General features: G+C 42.9%; 1 protein-coding gene across 4 annotated transcripts in view; it reads right to left on the bottom strand.

Annotated features, from left to right (window-relative positions):
• The window catches only part of LOC124033235 (NMDA receptor synaptonuclear signaling and neuronal migration factor-like), a 36,640-nt gene extending 20,414 nt beyond the window's left edge, over positions 1 to 16,226 (bottom strand). For all 4 annotated transcript variants that reach the window (XM_046345207.1, XM_046345208.1, XM_046345209.1 and 1 more), the window contains exons 1-5: positions 15,934 to 16,226; positions 5,589 to 5,650; positions 4,247 to 5,017; positions 3,170 to 3,242; positions 2,048 to 2,053 (exon numbers count right to left, since the gene is read on the bottom strand). In XM_046345207.1, coding sequence (XP_046201163.1) covers positions 2,048 to 2,053; positions 3,170 to 3,242; positions 4,247 to 5,017; positions 5,589 to 5,650; positions 15,934 to 16,004 — 983 coding nt within the window. In that variant the 5' untranslated portion in view covers positions 16,005 to 16,226. The remainder of the gene's footprint in view (positions 1 to 2,047; positions 2,054 to 3,169; positions 3,243 to 4,246; positions 5,018 to 5,588; positions 5,651 to 15,933) is intronic.
• Between the last annotated feature and the right edge of the window lie 1,685 nt (positions 16,227 to 17,911).

Below are 17,911 nucleotides of genomic sequence, written 5' to 3'. Positions count from 1 at the left end.
CTACTAATGAGGATTATAAAACAAATGACTTCACAACCTGTTCTATGTATACTGGACAGTGCACAATTAAGAAATAAGGCCCAAAAGACTTGTGCTATGTGCTGAATATAGTTACAAGTAAATTGCGTTGTTTGGCCCGAAGTCAACCCATTTACCGGTGACAGAATTAAGCACATAGCACGGTCTCGAGTGCTTTATTGCTTTAATAAAACGGTTACCAACATTAAAATAACAATACATTTAACTTGTTTAGTATGGTCTGTTTGAAACTCCACTTACTACTTGTAGCTGTATAGTCTGTTTGTGTTGGTCTTGGCTAGCTTAATGCTACTGTTGGTAGCTAGCTAGCAGTCACTCACTCACAGCACCGTCATTAAAAGGGGCATGAAGGAAGCCCCGCATGCCTACAATTTTATGTTTTTCTATGTAGTGAAAATGCTCGGGAGCAGGCAATGTTGAGAAGTAATCTTTAAATGTGTTGCCCTTTTCTTAAATTTAGCTTTGTAATTAAATAAAACAAGGAGACAAAAAAAAAATTGCATTCGAAAAATGTGAAGTTTTTGCTGTGCACCAATGGGGTAACCTAGGTAACCACAGGTTGTTTTCCCCACAGGCGGGAGGGGGCGCAATGTTATATCTAATACCAACTGGGACTATGCTAGCTAAACTGGATAACTAGCTAGCCTACAGCTAGCCTAGTTATGTCTGCTAACGCTCTGTACATTGTCATTTATCGTCCATCCACTAAAAAAAGTGTTCTGTGTCGCCTGGTGCACCACTCCGGCAGAAAAGAGGAAGATAATGGATACTGTTCCTGGAGTCAATGTACCAGGCGACATGGGACACTTTTATAGTGGATGTACAATAAATGGCAATGTACAGATTAATGAGAACAAAACATCTTAAAAGTTAGCAAACATAACTAAATAAGCTATAGGCTAGCTAGCATAGCAACAATTGTTTGTTAGAAGTATAGAAAGAACAACCAGTGTTTTTCCCTAACAACATTGCCGGACTCTTTCGTCTAAAGGAATACTTAAATAGCATGAATTGAATTATCAAGATAAAGTTAATGAAAATGTGTCATTTATTTACATTTTATATGTTGGTAACCGTTTTATAGAAGCAATAAGGCACTCGAGACCGTGCTATGTGCAGAAAACAGTCTAAGTTAAATGGGCTGGCTGGCCCTTCGCGTCGCATCGGGCTGAACAACAGCATATACCCGTGACTGTATTCAGCACATAGCATGGTCTCTTGTGCCTTATTGCTTAATTATGAAATATAATCCATTCACTCTCAATGTGTTCCAAATGGGAACCTATTTCCTTCATAGTACTCTACTTTTGACCAAGGTAGTGCCCTATATAGGGAATAGGGTGTCAGTTGCGATCTACTTCTATCTAGACTGGCACCACTAAAACAATGAGTCACATAATGGCCTTTTCTTGAAACCACCTACAATGTGTACTTTTCATTACACTTGTGCACTTGTGTATTATACAATATTGCGTAACTACAGTTAGGCAATTCTTTGTTCCTTCCCGAATGAGTCCTTTTGAAGAGTAATTCGTCCTTTTGTTGCACCGAATGAACTGACGAAGCCAAACTTAAAACAACGTCAGTCTGGAGAGGGGTGTGTGTGTGTATGTGTCATGACCCTGGCTACAGAGGAACAGAACACTACACTACCATCTCTAGTGTGACTCATTGTGCTACAGTACTGTGTCTTTTATGTTCTGCATTGTTGATCCGTAGATTAATACAATTTAATACCAGCTATACTGTTATAGTGAGAATTCAATCTGCACTTATTTACAATTTAGACCGATTGTGCAGAATATATATTGCTTATTCATTGGAGCTTTGGATACTGTTGATGTTTTTCCGTAACATGGAACACTCAGTACAGCAGGGGGGTTAAGAGGGGTTAATAGGGATGAAGGGTACAGTGGGTAATAGCACACAGGGAGACGTAGCCAAGAGTTTAACAGTGAGTTGTCTGAGGGGCACAGAGAAGGAGTGAGAGAAAGAGAGAGTTACTCACGATATACTGTAGGCGCAGGAGTTGGTGCAGGCCGTGTGGAGGAAGGGAAGGAGAGAGAGGAGAATCAAGTTAAGACACTTTAGTAATAAATGAAGAACTTGACAGAGAGATATACGTTTGGGAGAGCTAGCTGTCAATCATATGATATTCCAGTCAAGGACACTGTGTGCATCACAAATGGCACCCTATTCCCTATATAGTGCACTACTTTTCACCAGAGCCCTATGGGTCCTGGTCAAAAGTACAGCACTATATAGGGGATAAAGTGCAGGGCCTCCATGGGGAGTATGAGGGGGGGACAGATGACGCAGAGGAAAGGAGGGACAGCGACAGATGGAGAAGAAAAATAAACAAAGACGTTGACAGAGGTGCACAGAGAGGGAGCGATGGAGAGAGTGTAGGATCCAGGGGGACGGCCAGATAGGAGATGAGTGGAGAGATGAGTGGAGTGAGAGAGGGAGCAGGGAGAATGACAGTGGCGTGCTGGGAGTGCAGGGTGTGTGTGGGCCGTAATTACTAGTTCAACCAGACAGGTGATCATTAAGCAGTCAGCAGTGTGTGTGTGTGTGTGTGTGTGTGTGTGTGTGTGTGTGTGTGTGTGTGTGTGTGTGTGTGTGTGTGTGTGTGTGTGTGTGTGTGTGTGTGTGTGTGTGTGTGTGTGTGTGTGTGTGTGTGTGTGTGTGTGTGTGTGTGTGTGTGTGTGTGTGTGTGTGTGTATGTGTGTGTGCGCGTGTTTGTGTGTGTGTGTGTGCGCGTGCGTGCGTGCGAGAGCGTGCCTCATGTGTCTATGTGTGTAGACTAATGAACCTGCTCATGCAACACACAGTGCCCAAGGTCCGAAGGCCTTGCACAGTCATTAGCCCTTCTGTACTGCATGACAGAGCCTCTCTGAAACTACTGGCCTCCAACTGTGTCCAAGGTAAAGCCATGTGAAGGAGTCAAAACGTCTCAAATGGCACCCTTTTCCCTTTATAGAGCACTATATACTGTTGGGAATCCGGTGCATATTTGGGAGGCACTCTGAACTCTCATCTATCTTTAGAGAACACGGAACTCTTGAGGAAGCCATGTCATGTTCGTTAGGAGTGTGTTATATCTGGACTGGGCGTATCCTATACTCACGCCTGCATTGTTGTGGTTGCCGTCTGGAAGCTGAACATATTCTCTTTGGGGAACCAGCTATTAGGGTTGTCCTCTACATACCAAGGAAACAAAGCAGCAGTTTAGCCCACAACATAAGACTCCAACTGTTGTTCTCTCTCAGCAGTTACCATGCTTCATACAATGGATGTGGATACCAAAATCGTGGATACCAAAATCCCTGTGAGCCTCCCAGGCTCATGTTAACCCAGGGTTAAGAACATAAATTCTAGTTGAATAATATTACATTGTATTGTATCACTCACTCTACACTTATTCCACAGATCTTGGCCAAAATGCGTTTAATTTGTTGTTAGTAATATTCATAAAAAATAAAAATAATGATGAGTTTATATATATTTTTACAGTATATAGTACCAGTAAAAAGTTTGGTCACACCTACTCATTCAAGGGTTTTTCTTTATTTTGACTATTTTCAAACATTGTAGAATAATAGTGAAGACATCAAAACTATGAAATAAGACATATGGAATCATGTAGTAACAAAAAAAAAGTTAAACAAATCAAAATAGATTTTATATTAGAGATTGGCTCAAACACATTAAGGAAAGAAATTCCACAAATTAACTTTTAACAAGGCACACCTGTTAATTGAAATGCATTCCAGGTGGCTACCTCATGAAGCTGGTTGAGAGAATGCCAAGAGTGTGCAAAACTGTCATCAAGGCAAAGGGAGGCTACTTTGAAGAATCTCAAATATAAAATATATTTGGATTTGTTTCACATTTTCTGGGTCACTACATGATTCCCTATGTGTTATTTCATAGTTTTGATGTCTTCACTATTATTAGTCAAAATAAAGAAAAACCCTTGAATGAGTAGGTGTGATTGAGATTAAGATTTAGCTGCGGGCCCCACTGTTTGAAGCAACATCATTGTTGTTGTAATATTACAAATGGAAACGCTTTGCGTTTGAGAAAAACATTCTGTTCCAAATTAATCTTATCATAGTGGACAAGGGATGGCGATAAAGAGATATATAGACACCTAAGGCCCCACTCCCCTCCATTTTCCCTCCCCCCTCCTCCTCCTCCTCACCTCTCTCCTCAGCAGTGCCTTGTCTGTCTCTGTCTCGGTCTTCGCTGTACATCCTCTCCAGCTTCTTCCTTTGTTTGCCTCCATCTTGCGGGGACGTCTCCAGATCCAGGGAGCGCTGGCTCTGACATGGGGCCCTGATGCAGGTCACAGACTCAGGGGTGCAGTCCTCCCGCGAGCCCCCCCTCCGCACCCCCCAGTCCCGGATGTTATGGGCGCTCCCCGAGCTCTGCAGGGGCTGGGACTGGGACCTGTGGTTCTGTGGGCCATGGTTATGGTTGCCACGGTGATGGTTGCCACCACCACCACCGCCGTGTTGGTATTTGCTGCCTGGTGGTTGTGGATTGGAGTACGAGGGCTGGTTGGAGGTGGGAGGAGGGGACAGGGGCTGCTTCAGCACCTCCAGCTCCAGGCTCTCCTCGCTGCCTCGGCCTCCTAGCATGCCTCCCTCCCTGGTGATGGTGTAGACCCGCTGGGCAGCTGGCTTCAGGCCCGTCAGACTTCCCTCAGTGGACCTGGGAGGAGGCTGCTGCTCAAAGGAGAAGCTGCGCCCTGCTGAGAGCCTGCACTTGGACGGTCCTGTGGACTGCAAACTATCTGGCTGCAGGGTGCTGGGCTGGGGATGGAGACAGCTGGACTGGGGATGCAGGGTGCTGGGCTGTGACTGGAGACTGTGGGCCTGGGGCTGATTCTGAGGGTGCAGGTTGTTGTGGAGATGACTGAGGTCAGGGGAGTCTGTGTCTTGGCCGATAAAGGTATCAGACAGCAGGTGATCTGGAAAGAGAGAGATAGAGAGAGAGTGAGAGAGAGAGAGGGGGGAGAGAGAGAGAGAGAGAGAGAGAGAGAGAGAGAGAGAGAGAGAGAGAGAGAGAGAGAGAGAGAGAGAGAGAGAGAGAGAGAGAGAGAGAGAGAGAGAGAGGGCGAAGAGATGAGCTGTTTGTCTTTTGATCTCAAGGCCTTGGCATCATTTGAGCAAACATCAGGGAGCCAAGAAAGCTTTTGGGAGATGAGAGGGGGAATGAGATGTGAAGAGATGGATGACGGAGAAGGGGAATTGGGAGGGACTTTAAGAGGATAAGTTGAAGGATAGAAGGGGTTTGGCACACTTGCCTGGTCCTGGGCCTTGAGAAGATATACCCTCTCACAGTAAAATATGCCAATAATGTGGTCAAATTTTCAGAGCATTCTCTGCTTCTAACTGCTATACAGTGAGATGAGAGGAAGGCCGAGTGATGTGGAAGGTTACACGAAATATGAAGACAAGCCAAGTCCTTGGAAATGTACTAGATGAGGTTGAGATGTAGGCTACCAGATGAGGCTGGGCACAGGTGAAGACGTTGCCTACCTGAGCCGGCACGGTTCTCAGGGTGTGTGTGAGACAGATAATCTCCAAAAGCTCTGGCTGCTCTGCAAAAAGAAGCACAACACAACACTGATTAGCACTGGACCACTGGCAGCCTGCCTGCCTGCCTGCCTGCCTGCCTGCCTGCCTGCCTGCCTGCCTGCCTGCCTGCCTGCCTGCCTGCCTGCCTGCCTGCCTGCCTGCCTGCCTGCCTGCCTGCCTGCCTGCCTGCCTGCCTGCCTGCCTGCCTGCCTGCCTGCCTGCCTGCCTCTCACCGTGATCCTTCCTGCTGACTCCAACTGAGAGTGATTCACTATTTCAAGGCGTCTCCTACTCAGTAGCTAGCTACGTCCCAAATAGCTTCAGATTCCCTATAGTGTACTACTTTTGACCAGAGCCCATAGGGTGAAATCCAATATGCAGTGTGTTCCAGACAGGTTTGATATGATTCCTCACGCTTGCACACACATATACACAAATACACACACACAGACAAGCACAGACACACACACATGCACGCACACACACAAACACACGTAGTCCCGTGGGGAGCACTGGGCATGGAGCGTTAGAAGAGGGACGTGGGAGGCTGAGTATGTACATGAATTCAATCGTTACCTTCGTAAAACTTAAAAGCACTCCTTTTACATGTCACAAATTCAATCTACCCTACGGTTTCTTAGCATGGGCCTGGGGATAGATTTGCAATACAAAACCAAAGCTGCGTGCAATTCTCTTCTCCAGGTTTAATACTTCCTAATACAATCTCCCATGTACTGTACCACACACAGTAGCAGGGTCATTTCATTTGGTTTTAGACTGTGGGTATAAATGTGTCTTCCATATGGCACCCTACAGTATTTCCTAACTTTTCATCATGGGCCACGGGGCTTTGGTCAGAGGTAGTGGACCTATATAGGGAATAGGGTGCCATTTGGGACACAAACAGAGGCGTAGGTGCTTCAGATATGGTCATGTGAAGGCTGTAAACTGTGCAGACATTTTATTCCAGCTCAGTGCTAAAATACCAGATTGAACTAACAATCAAGACCATTGTTGAATCAGATTTTAAGTGCTGTGCATGAACAAAAGCCTGCACAATCTGCGGCTCCATGACCAACCCTCTGACAAAGGATTTCATACGGAACATCTTTATGAATACTTACAACCTAATAGGGTGGGTTATGAAATATTACCATACATTTCATTTGAATTCTTCAACATCATTAAAAAAAATGTATTTCCCAATTCCCTTTTCCTTAAAATGTGGAGTGAATGTGGAAATGTTTTATTTAGTGGCTAGAGCTATTGTTCTTGTTCTCTTAATAGGCAACAGAAAATTAATTAATTAGATCAACTTTCAAACACAAACACATTTCTACAAACACATTTCTAAGCACGCCCACATAGCTATGCAGACTGCACATAATATTTGCTGGAGACACAGAGGATATAGGCTAACACAAGTAGAGCATGTGCGTACATAGTTACACACATATCACACGCATAAAAGCGCGCACACACACACACACCTACATAGATACACAGGGCTTTAATCCTCCCCCAGTCAGTGGTGCTGGCTGGCGTTGTGCAGTCTGTACACATCTCCGGGGGATGCTGCTATGAAATGGGATTGCTTTGTTGTTGTAGCCATGGCCCTCTCCCTGCTACAACACACACACTCAAACTAATTAAATATGAGGCAGCATGTGTAGCAACTCTCACCCTGAAAATGTAGGTTGATATTTATTGGGATGACTCATGTACTGGAGGCAGCTCTGTAGTCACTAGCTGGCACAGGTACAAAGTCATAAAATCCGATTTTAAACCAAACCCTAACCTTAACCACACTGCTAATGTTATACCTAACCCTAACCACACTGCTAACCTTATGCCTAACCCTTACCACACTGCTAACTTTATGCCTAACCCTTACCACACTGCTAACTTTATGCCTAACCCTAACCCTAACCACACTGCTAACCTTATACTTAACACGAACCTTAACCACACTGTTAACCTTATGCCTTACCTTAACCACACTGCTAACCTTATGCCTAACCCTAACCTTAACCGCACTGCTAACCTTATGCTTAACCCTAACCACACTGCTAATGTTATACCTAACCCTTACCACACTGCTAACTTTATGCCTAACCCTAACCTTAACCACACTGCTAACATTATGCTTAACCCTAACCTTAACCACACTGCTAACCTTATGCCTAACCCTTACCACACTGCTAACTTTATGCCTAACCCTAACCTTAACCACACTGCTAACCTTATGCTTAACACGAACCTTAACCCCACACTGTTAACCTTATGTAACGGATGTGAAACGGCTAGCTTAGTTAGCGGTGTGCGCTAAATAGCGTTTCAATCGGTTACGTCACTTGCTCTGAGACCTTGAAGTAGTGGTTCCCCTTGCTCTGCAAGAGCCGCGGCTTTTGTGGAGCGATGGGTAACGATGCTTCGAGGGTGACTGTTGTTGATGTGTGCAGAAGGTCCCTGGTTCGCGCCCGGGTATGGGCTAGGGGACAGTTTAAAATTATACTGTTACACTTATGCCTAACCTTAACCACACTGCTAACCTTATGATTAACCCTAACCTTAACCACACTGCTTACCTTATGCCTAACCCTAACCTTAACCGCACTGCTAACCTTATGCTTAACCCTAACCACACTGCTAATGTTATACCTAACAGTTACCACACTGCTAACTTTATGCCTAACCCTAACCTTAACCACACTGCTAACATTATGCCTAACCCTAACCACACTGCTAACCTTATGCCTAACCCTTACCACACTGCTAACTTTATGCCTAACCCTAACCTTAACCACACTGCTGACCCTATGCTTAACACTAACCTTAACCACACTGTTAACCTTATGCCTAACCTTAACCACACTGCTAACCTTATGCCTAACCCTAACCTTAACCACACTGCTAACCTTATGCCTAACCCTTACCACACTGCTAACTTTATGCCTAACCCTAACCTTAACCACACTGCTGACCCTATGCTTAACACTAACCTTAACCACACTGTTAACCTTATGCCTAACCTTAACCACACTGCTAACCATATGCCTAAACCTAACCTTAAATGAAGACCAAAAAGCTCATTTGTGTTTTCATAAATGTTTCCGATATATAGGCTAGGTAATTTTGACTCTGCAGCTGGCACATCTAGTGGAAGCCCAAAAAACAACAACCTGCCCTGAAAAGTCCCAGCAACTGGTAGAGAGAGGGAGAGGAGAGAATGCTATCATCCCTTATCTATCTGGCTCCACTCCTTCCTATACACATTCTAAAGGGATGTGTGTAAAAAGGTCATGGGGATGACAAAACACATTCACAACAACCACTTCCAGAGGACAAACTGGCATGGAGCCAATCTCTTTGTGGCACTACAAAGGTCCAATATAACACCAACTGATATCTCCCTGTTCCTAGCTCACCTCGGATTGCAATCATGCATATTGAAGTAAGAAAGCGGAGAAGATTATTTAAGAGAAGTGATGTAAACCCAAATGGCATGTTCTGTGAAAGCAAAGCAAACGCCTTTGCTTTTGTCTGTGGTGCTGTGATGTATAGGGAAGTAAACACACTCATGTATGCAGTGGTGTGGTCAGGCAGGAATAGTGTAGCCAAGCCCACACATCCCACTGCTGTGCCTGTGGATTATACATACAGTGCGGTGCAATGTAAATACATCATACTGATGTGTATGCAGAGGGCGGTGACGACAAAATGCATTAGGGGCCGTAATAGAGGACATGAGTAGGGTAACCTGCCCAGGAAAAACTATAGGCCCTAGTTATAAGCCCAGAGTTGTTCCTCATCAGGTAATCAGAAAGGAATCCTGGCCCTTGGACATGAAGAAAGAAAAATTCAGCTCAATGAGGTAGTGCCTGAAGTGACAGTCTGAAGCCACTTTTCCTATCTGTGTCAAAAAGCCAGCCTTCGGTGTTCTGGCCCTGGGTGTCTTAGTGAAATCATGAGTGTAGCCCAGTTACTGGGTGTCTCATTGACAACAAACCGGGCTCTTTTATAACGTTTTAGAGTCATTTGGGAAAGAGGGGTGAGTGTTCAAACAGAGTGTTCCTGCTCAGCCACTGAATCTCATCACAGATCTCCTAACTGAGAGGATGACCTCTTTATGAGACACCCTATACATCTCCCTCTCCCCATCTTTCTCACCTTCCCTCTCTCCCTCCATCCCCCCTCTCTCTCACCTTTCCCTCTGTCTTCCTCTCTCCCTCTCTTTCCCTCTGCTGCTATTGGACCAGGTCTCCTTTGGAACAGAGATGTTCAATCTCAATGAGAGAGAAACGCGGTGTAAATAAAGGTCAAATAAAAAATAAATAAAAAAATCTCTCTCTCTCTCTCTCTCTCTCTCTCTCTCTCTCTCTCTCTCTCTCTCTCTCTCTCTCTCGCCTTCTCTTATCGACTGTGTTCTCTCCAATACAAATACATCCAATTGAGTGAAATGACAAGATGACACAACAAATATCGAGTTGGCCACTTAGCGTCTTAGTTTCTTGTCCTCAATTACTCTCTCTCTCGCTCCCTCTCTCCCTCTCTCTCTCTCCCGATCTCTTTCTCTCTGGGAGTCAAATGGAAATCTCTAATTTGGCAGGCCTTCAAAGTACCCGCTGGCCGCTTTCTCCGTTTCACTCTCTACACTGAGGTTCTTAGGTGATTAAATTGATGTTTATCAGAGTCCGTAAGAATGATTGCTTTGTAATTGGATTAAACAACAACAACAACAACACCAGATGTAGGAAATCACTGGGTAGTTAACGCCAAGTAAGCTTAATCAGTATTTTGACCACACGCAGACAGTCTCAGCCTACGGAACCGTGTTCCCTGCATAGTGCACTAGGTTTGACCAGGGCCTCTATTGGGGACATGGTGCCATTTGGAACACACCCTCAGCCCTACTTTGCATAACATGATGAGTTATGCTGAGCGCGAGCGCCGTAGCCGGCCCGGTGTGCAGCGTTAGTTTCTGACCCGCTGTGTCCGGCGTTCCATTCGGCTGTTCCGTCTGCCGTTGGCGCAACAGTAACATGGGCGTAATTACTCAGATCAATGAGGGCCAGGCAGCCTCCACTGTACAGGATCACTGTCTCCCTGTGTCACTCCAGTCCAGGCTCCCTCTACAGGCTGTAATCAGAGTAATTACAGCAGCTAGATACCACAGATACATCCCCTCTGCACTGTAATCCCTGCCATACAGAGGAGGGGGGGGGGTGATAGGGAGGGAGAGAGAGAGATCACCCACTCTCTTTTCATCTGGGAGCCCTAGTCTAAAGTATTTGTTCTCTCTGGATATCGCTCTGTGCCCCTCTGACTGCCTGAGAGCACAGAGAGAAAATTGAACACAGGTTGGGTGAAAAGGCCGGTGGCTTAATTAAGATACATTAGTGCTGAGATGGCCTAAGATTCAGACAATAAACACTAGGTGTCAGGCAGACAATTACCTCTCTGTCAGAAGTGGCTGTAGGTTCAGCACTAGGGCAGCATGTGACTGTGTAATACAAAGATTGCGTCCGAACTGGCACCCTAGTCCCTACACAGTGTGCTACTTTTGACTACAGGGCTCTGGTCAAAAGTAGTTGACTATATAGGGAATAAGGTGCTAGTTTGGACGCACGCACCCCAACGCCAATGTACAATATCCTAATGGAATACACCAAGAGGCTGCTGAACTAGCTATTCCTCACATCAATGCCATGGCACCAGATGCGTTTCAGGCCTGTAATGTGGATGTAGAATCATTAGGAGAGAAGCCAAGATGCGCAGTAATAACCAGAAAGGGCTAATCGTGAGTGTAATGGAGCTAACCTCCACTGTGCTCTCTCTGCTGTGTTCAGCCATACAGTCACTGGTCAGCACTGCTCTGCAAGTGGCCACACATTACATTCTGCCTGGTATGATGAGTAGAGCCAGGAAATGACACTGTACAACAGATGAAACAGTTTCGTCAACACTTCTGGCGTTCTATTGACTTGCATGGCCAGAGAAAGCTAACTTCAATCCGCCTGCAATAATTGCCCTCCTAATTGTACTAAAATACCCAGTGTAGCCAAGTATACACTTATTCTAATGTTACCAGGCCAAATATATCAATATTTTGCTCCAGTGCATTTTCAGATACACATATTAGTCCATTTACCTTGATGGCATAAATATACCTCTTGGCTGAAACCACTCTCAGTCCTGTGCCCAGCAACCGTCCAGTCCAGCATTGCAAGATGAATAATAGAACATACCAGAATAAAGAAGTAGACGGTATCCTGTCTGTGTCCTCAACTTGTTACCCATTTTAAACTTTATTCTAGCAGTAAACAAGATGTGTCGTAAGATATGTCCTGGGTAACACGGGGTAATTGTCAGAACAAGTGTGTCCATGTTAGCTACATGGAAAAAGTGACCTTCAATGTTTAGTCGCTGCTGCTGGAGACTAATCAGCCAGTGATTGTGATTCTGAGGCAGAAGTGATGTACAACCACACCACCATGACATCGATTGATTTTATAGTCTATCTACAGGTTGGTAAAAAATAATAAAAAGTCCATAACTCATGGAAATGATACCATCGTAGTGTTTAAAGTGAACACTAAAGTTAAGGGTGATTGCTTTCTGAAGGGTCTGGAACACGTCTCGGAATCTGGCATAGAAAAAGTGGAAAACACAGCTCTTGAGCTTCAGTCCAATAATATGTGTCTTTGATAATGTTGATCAGTTTGATTGACAGAGCATAACAGAAAAAGGTCAAAAGTGTGTGTGTGTGTTTATGCGGTTGAGGCTGTGTAAGTGGATGTAAAGGTCAGTATGTTTCTGTGTGTGTGTGTGTGTGTGTGTGTGTGTGTGTGTGTGTGTGTGTGTGTGTGTGTGTGTGTGTGTGTGTGTGTGTGTGTGTGTGTGTGTGTGTGTGTGTGTGTGTGTGTGTGTGTGTGTGTGTGTGTGTGTGTGTGTGTGTGTGTGTGTGTGTGTGTGTGTGTGTGTGTGAGAGAGAGAGAGAGTGAGAGTGAGTGAGAGAGAGTGGGAGGGAGTGAGAGAGAGAGAGAGAGAGAGAGAGAGAGAGAGAGAGAGAGAGAGAGAGAGAGAGAGAGAGAGAGAGAGAGAGAGAGAGAGAGAGAGAGAGAGAGAGAGAGAGAGAGAGAGAGAGAGAGAGAGAGAGAGATAAAGAAGGAGAGTGTGTAAAATAAATGTTCTGGTACACCATAGATGCCAGAGCCTGTTGGTTGGAAAGCTTAAAAATTATGGAAACTTTTTAGAAATGTGTTGTTGCCTACATGCTTCATGCCATTTGGAAATCAAGGGTTTAGGATTCAATTTTGTGTGCAGTTGATTGGTAGCATTTCATATGCCTTTTCATATCAGATCACACACTCACACATATAGGGTTCTTCAGTTTGTTACCATAGGTGAACCCTTTTTGGTGCTAACTAGAAGTCTTTGCTTCTACCTAGCACCCTATAACCCTGTATGTAGGGTTCTTCATAGAACCCCCTGTATATGGCTGTACCTAGAACCCTTTACGAAGGGTTCGGCCTAGAACCCTATATGATATGAAGGGTTCTACCAATAACAATTTTATCATCTAAAGGTTCTTCCTAGAACCCTCTATGAATGGTTCCACCAGCCTTATTAGACTTTAATTTAAAATGATTTCTGACAATACATTTCATATATCACAATGCCTTTCTTCGAGGGCCAAGTTATACCCATAATACAGTGGTGTTAGGAAACTCCTGGTTTAGAGGCCACATCAGACCTGCAAATCACATTATGCTGGCTTGCAAAGGGATGTGAAACTACTATTGGAATCCAGACAGAGATAGGATATCCAACAAGTGGAATTTTTATTCACCCGCAACCTGCATTCAGAATGGCTGCCAGGGTAGAGAAGACTGAATATTGAGACTACCTCAATCATCTATAATACTAACAAATTGGATTAGTTTAAAAAATATATATGCTATTCATATTTGTGTAAAATGAATCAATCAATGTACATGCAAAAACACAGATATTAAAAACAATTCTGAAGATCACCCTGCAGTAAAGCATACTGGGAAATATGATAAATGCTTATATGTCGAAACCTTCTTGCCTTCCAAACAATCCTTCTTGCCTGCCAAAAGAATCATCAAATAACCCTTTCTTCCAAACACGGTTCTTAGGATGTAAAATGTTCTAGGTAGAACCCTTTGCCTTACGAAGAACCATTGTCTTCCACAATGGGTTCTTCAGATCAAAATGGTTATTGGTAGAAGCCTATCCCTGCGCAAATAACCCCTTTGTAACCCCTTTTTCTAGGATTGTAAATCACTTATCATGTTAAATACCATAACCCCACCTTGGCTACTGGGCATGAAGAAGCTAGATGGTACAAAGGGTACTGCTTGAGTTACAACACAATAGCCTACAGTAGATAAATGGGTGATTTTGCAATTATGGGCATATGTAACATGTTTTTTTTTTTAAATGCATTAACAGAAATAATTTTCTCATTTTGTCAGGAACCATAAACTGGTAATGCCTGTGACCATTTTATTTGACAATACATGGACTTCACTCCATTTTTCTCTGTTTCCCTCTACACATGTCGTTACCGTTGCATTATAAAACATTCGGTTTTAAAAAACATAATTCGGTTTTGAAAAAACATAATGGCTTTTTGGATTATTAGGTTAATCTGACTATAGGTTTTTGGTACCACCACACTTGTAAATAATTATTTGAATACCTTAATCCATAAATATGGGCCTTTGCTGGCTGTGCTTGTATACCTGCACGGGGGCTAGCATCAACAACATCATCTCTTGTTCAAATTATGATATCATTTTTACATTAGTTATATTGGGAACATATTTCTCCTTGATGTAGACAGATGTGTGATAGTTAATGTTGACATGTATTTTTTCTTAGGAAATATGTGTACATTAAGTTGGTAATGACTGTGTGGCAGTAATACATTGCATTAGCTGTGTACAGTAAGTGAGTGGAAATCGATATCTAAAATATCATTGATTGCTACAAAGACAGTCAAATATAATTGACTAAGCACTATTGAGCATTTTATACTAAAGGTATACAAATACTACCTTGTAATGGTAATAATCTGTTCATTGTCATTACCGACACATTTTGTGGCGGTAGTGACAGTGTTGGTAATGACAATTTGCAACATTTATGGATTTACCTGCCAGACCATGAGGTTTAGTTTGTTAATATGATCGGCTATAAATTCCAACCACAACAAAATGAAGTGTTTTCTTTCAAATAGAGGATAATCTAGAAGAGTTCGAGCCTTTGCTGTAAAGACTATTCTCAGATCTTGACATATTCAAAGTTGCTTTTCTTGAAGATGGAGACATAATAGAATACACTCTCCATGGCATATCCTTGTTCTCCACGGTCAGTTCCCAGTTCATGTGTGACTTATGATAAAAGCACTATAATGTATCGTTTTGTTCAAAGTAATGGTAATGACATAAAATTGTGGGACAACTGTATTTTGTAGAAATATATATATATATATATTATATTTAGGACTTATGACACATAACAAATCTATATAGCTTTAATTTATTTGACTCCTTTTCTAACCAGGTGTATTAAATATTTACAAATCATTTTCATGTTGAAATACATAGCAGAAGATCTAAAGTCAGGGTGTGGGACAATTGCCTTCTCAATGCGAAACAGTGGAACACCGGAATAAAATACTTTTGAAAATGACTCAAAAAGCATATTTGAAAAATTAACAAAACCTTTAAGCTTATTTTAGTGTCAACTTTTATGTGTAAAAGAAAACGCTTTTTTTCTTAACATAGTTGCAAAATCGCCCTAATAAGGAGTATTGCCGACAAATAAATGTCTCCGTGGTTTTACTAACTCTTATCGCTCAAAGCATATTTGTTACAAATTCCCATGGCTGTTCAATGACTTGAAAGAAATACATTATCGTTGTAGCTAGCCCAATAAAAATAAAATACATTCGAGGAATATAAATTATGGGCTGATATGATAGCAGATTTATCCATGCAATTAAATTAAATACTTTGCAAAGCAGATATTTGATCACACAACCCCACAACAGTAAACAGTGAAAAAAACATTTGATAGGCTATCATTGATATATCATTGTTTGTAAAGGTTTTAGCTCGTTTGGAATTACTGCTTGAACAATAAAGCAGAGTCGCTATTCACCAACACCGCTATTCCAACAGTTATCAGCGCCGCAACATGCACCTGGTTACACCCTGTATCTGATCACTATACCTGCCAGCTACGGAGGAGCCCCCGGCCAGGCACTCACCTAACTTTTGCGGTCACAGAAGATATTGCATCGTTCTTTAAAGTCTTCCTTTTGGACACTGCAGTTCCCATGCTGAAGTGGAAACGACACGAGCAAAAAGCCAGATCATTACACTGATGGGCGATCAGATATTAAGGAAATAAAAGCTCGTTGAAAACACGGAGGTAAAGCGGAACCACTCTTAAATGGGAAAACTCCCCCTTTACCCTGAGTTGTAAAAAAATGAACCAGTTTTGTAATTTCATAGCCTACTCAATTACGTTCAATCTAGAAAATCTATTGGTATCTATGGAAAGCTTGTAGTGGGTGACTGTGAGCGCAGGAACAGCGCTGGTGATTCAGAGAGCAGAACGTGCCCGGCTCGTAGCGCGCGGTTGCTTGCGTGCCCCTCGTGTTGTACTCCTTTATTATACACCCACTAGTGGTGAAAAGGTTTCCGCTAGTTAATACAACGACAAAGTCTAAATTGGCTATATTGTACAAATTCCCCCCCAAAATGTTTAGCTTTTTCCTCTTAATTTAAGATTTGTGTTAAGGGTAATGTTAGCAGTGTGGTTAGGGTTAACGTTAGGTTTAAAATCAGAAGAGAAATTGTAGAAATGGGCGGGGTTTATGACTTTGTGGTTGTGGTAACTAGTGACGACCACGCTTCAGTTGAATCAGTTAGTTCCTTAACATACAGTATTTTGAGGACTGCCTTGGAAGAAGCAATATTTGTTGCACCCGTGAGGCAGAGTGCCATACCAATTGAACTCCTATGCTGTTATAGTACCCCATCAATTTAACATGTATAGGGGACAGATTGGAGTGGCAGCAAGTCTTGAACCTTAAATGGTTGAGCATTTTTCCATGTCCTTTTGGTCTGTTTTGCCCTGTAGTCGCTGCTAGTTTGGTTGCCTTTGTTAGGCCATTAGAAGTGCAAGTGATATAAAACAACACATTTTCATTAACATGCTGTAATGTGTAAACATTTACCTAGAAGCCAACCTGCTTGCACCAATCCATTGTAATTACAGCATACTACTCTGAAATACAAACCCTGCAATGAATTTAATTCATCTATTCATTCCGGTTACAGTAGTATTTACATTTGTTTATAGTATAATACAGTCAATTCTCTGGTATTGTACTGTGTGTCATTACACAGTATTTGCTTTGATACCATATTTGCATTACAGTAGGTGTACTGTAATATGAAATACAGATTTTTACTTGCCTCTGAGCTGCCTGTAAGCTACTGTCAAATTCACGATAACCTCTTTACAGTGCACCATTAAACCGTGGGTAGGCTACTAGCAAAATTATTATTTGTAAAGATGAAGTAAGTCAGCCCTTGTCTCAAAGCAAAGCCTGAATCACCCATCTTGGTTACCTTGTCATCGTCATCAACACAGTATATACAGAGGTGACATCATTGACCAAGCATACCGTCCATCTGACCAAATTCTGCATTTCGCTACACTCGCATTAATATCTGCTAACCATGTGTATGTGACAAATAAAAATGGATTTGATTTTGACAGATGTGGTTTAGTGCTGTGGACAACACCCCAAGCGCCAACAGCTATTTCAGCACCATTGACAACTCCTACTCCTCTCGCCACAACAACAGCTTTTTCAGCACCACGGACAGTGTCTATGACAGAAATGCAGACTGTGACAACTGCAGTGCAAACCATTTACAATATTTAACCCCAAACAATACAAAGTAGAGTTTCTCAAGCATAATAATCCAGAACTTTTGTCATTGTCTGCATCCGAAATGGCATCTAGGGGTCTTGGTCTAAAGTAGTCCACTATAAATGGGCCCTGGTCAGTGTAGGGAATATAGGGTATAGGGTGCATTTGGCACGCACCCCAGAACCTTTGTTAGGAAGGATGTTCAGATTATTCGACAGCATTAGCAGCAGGAGTACAGCTGACGGACTCAGACAGGACCTGAATGACTGCTATAGGGAATCTTTCACACCAGATAACA

The sequence above is a fragment of the Oncorhynchus gorbuscha genome, linkage group LG04 (genome assembly GCF_021184085.1).
Source record: "Oncorhynchus gorbuscha isolate QuinsamMale2020 ecotype Even-year linkage group LG04, OgorEven_v1.0, whole genome shotgun sequence".
Taxonomy (NCBI): Eukaryota; Metazoa; Chordata; class Actinopteri; order Salmoniformes; family Salmonidae; genus Oncorhynchus; species Oncorhynchus gorbuscha.
This window is presented reverse-complemented; position numbering and strand designations above follow the sequence as displayed.